The sequence below is a fragment of the Acanthochromis polyacanthus genome, chromosome 2 (genome assembly GCF_021347895.1).
Source record: "Acanthochromis polyacanthus isolate Apoly-LR-REF ecotype Palm Island chromosome 2, KAUST_Apoly_ChrSc, whole genome shotgun sequence".
Classification (NCBI taxonomy): Eukaryota; Metazoa; Chordata; class Actinopteri; family Pomacentridae; genus Acanthochromis; species Acanthochromis polyacanthus.
The window spans coordinates 37,987,218-37,990,793 of NC_067114.1; the positions used below are offsets into that span (position 1 = coordinate 37,987,218).

A 3,576-nucleotide genomic window follows, 5' to 3' on the forward strand; every position below is an offset into this window, starting at 1 on the left:
CTAATCTTTGGATATGTAGAGAGTTGTGAAGCTCTCAAAGAGGCTAATGTTCTTCTCCCGGCACTTCATTTCCTCTTCAAGCTGGACCTTGTAGGCTTTCTGTGACATGGTGTTGATGATGAAGGGGAGGCTCTGATATTCACGATGCACGTTATCCCAGTCTTTCTTCAGATTCTAGAGGGAACATCATCAATGTCACAAGACTGTTTATGAAATTAGATAATTGTCAAGACTTAAGGCTTTGATAGACTAAACAGACATCAGACAAATTCTCTAATGCCAGCGAGAAATATTAGAATTTTTAAGTACTGATTGGATACATGTTTCTGCATACGCACTGATATAATGTAAAATGTGTGCAGTCCACACTAAGAGCACTGGAAAAAAACGCCCTTCTCGAAACAAGAAAAAAAAACATTTCAAAGAACTTTAACTTTGAAATAAATGAAAAAAAATCTGCCAATAGAACAAGTGAAAAATGGTTTGGTAAGATTTCTTGAAATAAGATGTGATATTTAGAATATTGAGATCTTAAATTAGCTGGGAAAACTTATTTTAAACTCTATTTTACCAGGATTGTCAATCTTAGGTGTCTTAAACCTCTTGTTGTCTTCTTTTATGGCACAAAAAATATTGTTGTCTTGTCTGAAAAAAAATCCAAAAATTCAGCAAAAAATTCCCCCAATTTCTAAAAATTTGGAAAATCCTCAGGAAGAAAATTCCTTTAAAAATTTCCCTTAAAAGTTTTATTTTTAAAAAAATCTCCAAATTTGGCAAGAAATAAAAATTTAATACATAAAAAAATCTAAAAAATTGTAAATATTTTCAAAAATGAATAAAAAACTTCTAAAAAATCCTAAAAATATCTAAAGTGATTCCATATGTATCAGTATAAATTCTAATATTTTCTTTAAGAATATTCAGGAAAAATTCAACCAGAATCCAGCAAATTTTACTGGATTCTGGTAGATTTTTTTCTCAATGTTCTTAAACACTTTTTTAACATTTCTTTTTCCATCAAAATATTTTTCAAAAATTTACCAAAAACTTTTGAAAATGTGGAAGTTTTCACTGTGAAATTATATATTTTTTCCCAAAATTTTTAAACTATAAAACGAGTCAATTTGACCAGAAGGACAACAAGAGGGTTAAAACAAGATAATTTCAAGATTGTTTAACTTAACAAGATGTTTAAGATGCATTGTTTTAAAACAAGTCCCTCCATCTCACTGAAATGTGACTTGCTAAGTGAATTTATCATCAAGCTGGATGAGACATTTTGACTAAAAAATAAGACAAACAGACTTTGTAAGATTTTGAGTTTTTGCAGTGAGACAATCTGATACCTCTAATTTTCTTGGCATCCTCTCCAAGTCTCTTTTAAAAAAAAAAAATGTACAATTTCATTAGCCATTATCCTAACCTATTAGGACTGAGAAAAGTATTTTCCTAAAAACGTGAAAAAATCTAATTCATTTTATGTGCTGCCACAGTCATTTAATCTACAGTATCTGCAAGATCCAGTGCTGTTCAAAGTTAATTTGTGCAGCATTTTCTTTGAGTACCTCCAGGACAGCGAGTCGCTCCTCGTCCGGCAGACGTCTTGGAGCTCTCTGTTCCCTCTGTTCTTGTACAAATTTGTTGTACTCCTCTTCAGCCCTCAGCTTTTCCTCATTGCGTTGCTGCAGGTATGTAGGTACTTTACCATAATCCTGCCGGCAGGAACAGAGAAGCCTATGTTTAACATGGACCTGTTTAAATGAGACTGTCCTCCTTGAAAAAACGACCACATAGGTCGTCTGTACACGCCCTTACTATGACCAAGTGTTACGTTTTGAAGTTAAGCGACCTCTAGCGGCTGAGTAAATATCAACACTCCGGTGTCTCAGCTGAAACGTCACCATGAACAAACTTTGACCTAACCCTAACCCTAACCCTCCACCTAACCATAATCATAACCATAACTCTAAACCCGTCTTGCGAAAGTGAGGGAAAAGCCATTTCGCAAATTAAATCCCGTAATGCCTTCCTGTCCCTCGTAGGGGCGCTAACCTAAATACGCTCTCATGGGTCGTATTTAGGGGCACGTACATACGACCTGTGTGGTCGTATGAGTTTGAGGGCTTGTTGGTTTAAATTTGAAATCAGGCCTCAAAATGGATCTTTAAATCCATAAATGCAAAGATATGAATGTATTTTGGATTTTTGTATTGTCATCAAGGACCTACCATAGCAATATCTGACATTTTTTACAACATGTAACAATTGTAGCAGATTTTTAAAAAAACAACAACAACATTTAAGCAGTATTGTTGGAAAATACCTCTTTCTTTATGTACTTGGGGACAAGTCCTGAGTTTTCAAGGGGCTGCTTGTGTCCTGTGTTGGTGTCCACACACACAGGTTGTGGCTTCTTTGACTTTGCAGTAGCTGTCTTTATAAAATCCCTCTTGGTGTGAATGAGTGGGTTTTCAGTCCTTGAAGGAATTGGTGGTTTCTTCTTGGTATAGGTGCAGGTTCTGTGAGTGTCTTTGGAGCACCCCGTCACTGAAAGAATGCAACAACATAAGAAGGCAATAAACTTTTAAACGTCTGATGAACCCAGACACTAATGAAATAACCTAACAGATGAACTCACCTTCAAGAGGTTTGGACTCTTTTGAATGTTTCTTCAGGTATTTATCTGGAGATGGCAGTTCTACTTTTGCTGGTCCCATTGTTCTCATTGCATCCTTGGTTAACTTGCTCTCCTGAACAACAGTTGGTCTGAACTTGGACACATACCTTTAAAAACAGCACACAATCAATTCATTTCATGTTTATGAATAAAATAAAACAAAAATAAGATAAAATTATTACATTAAATAAGATGACTGTAAAGCTACTTATTAGTTGTTTCTGAATCAGAGGTGGGCTGCACAGTGACATAGTGTTTAGCACTTTCGCCTTGCAGCAAGAAGATCCCCAGTTCAAATCCCGGCCTGGGCCTGAGATCTTTCTGCATGGAGTTTGCATGTTCTCCCTGTGCATGTGTGGGTTTTCTCCGGGCACTCCGGCTTTCTCCCACAGTCCAAAAATATGCTGAGGTTAATTGATTACTCTAAATTGTCCATAGGTGTGAATGTGAGTGTGATTGTTATATGTAGCCCTGCGACAGACTGGCGACCTGTCCAGGGTGTCCCCTGCCTTCGCCCGAGTCAGCTGGGATAGGCTCCAGCACCCCCCGCGACCCTAGTGAGGATAAAGCGGAGTATAGAGAATGGATGGATGGGATGAATCAGAGGGTTTTTTTTAACTAAATTACTGGAAAGATATGTCTAATACTTTCTAATACTTTCTCGAATAATGACTTATCTGGTTTGGGATATCAAATTTGGGATTGAAATAACAAAAGAGCTCGGTTTTTGTCTTATCTGTTAACTAGCAAATAACAGACTGACTAGGCTTTGCTGAATCAGCTTAGCTGAGCTAGCTTAGCAAAGAAAACTTAGCTTGCCTTGGCTTGACTTTAGCGCCACTTTCCTTCTTTGGAAGAAGATTGTAGATGCTTTCTGTAGGATACTTGGCATTAGACAT

At 36.8% G+C, this 3,576-nt stretch overlaps 1 protein-coding gene across 1 annotated transcript; it reads right to left on the reverse strand.

The window, feature by feature from the left end:
* On the reverse strand, nt 1-3,576 carry LOC110957841 (enkurin-like). The gene is made up of 5 exons (XM_051937748.1): nt 3,497-3,576; nt 2,639-2,784; nt 2,324-2,547; nt 1,566-1,712; nt 1-174 (listed from the first exon to the last, which is right to left on the reverse strand). The coding sequence occupies exons 1-5, from the start codon at nt 3,574-3,576 to the stop codon at nt 1-3; spliced, it is 771 nt and encodes a 256-aa protein (XP_051793708.1).

Coding starts and splice junctions, on each gene's coding strand:
- LOC110957841 (XM_051937748.1), bottom strand. CDS start 3,576: ATGTCTAATGCCAAGTATCCTACAGAAAGCATCTACAATCTTCTTCCA. Junction 2,548..2,638: donor AGAGTCCAAACCTCTTGAAG/GTGAGTTCATCT, acceptor GCATTCTTTCAG/TGACGGGGTGCTCCAAAGAC. Junction 175..1,565: donor AGCGACTCGCTGTCCTGGAG/GTACTCAAAGAA, acceptor TGTTCCCTCTAG/AATCTGAAGAAAGACTGGGA.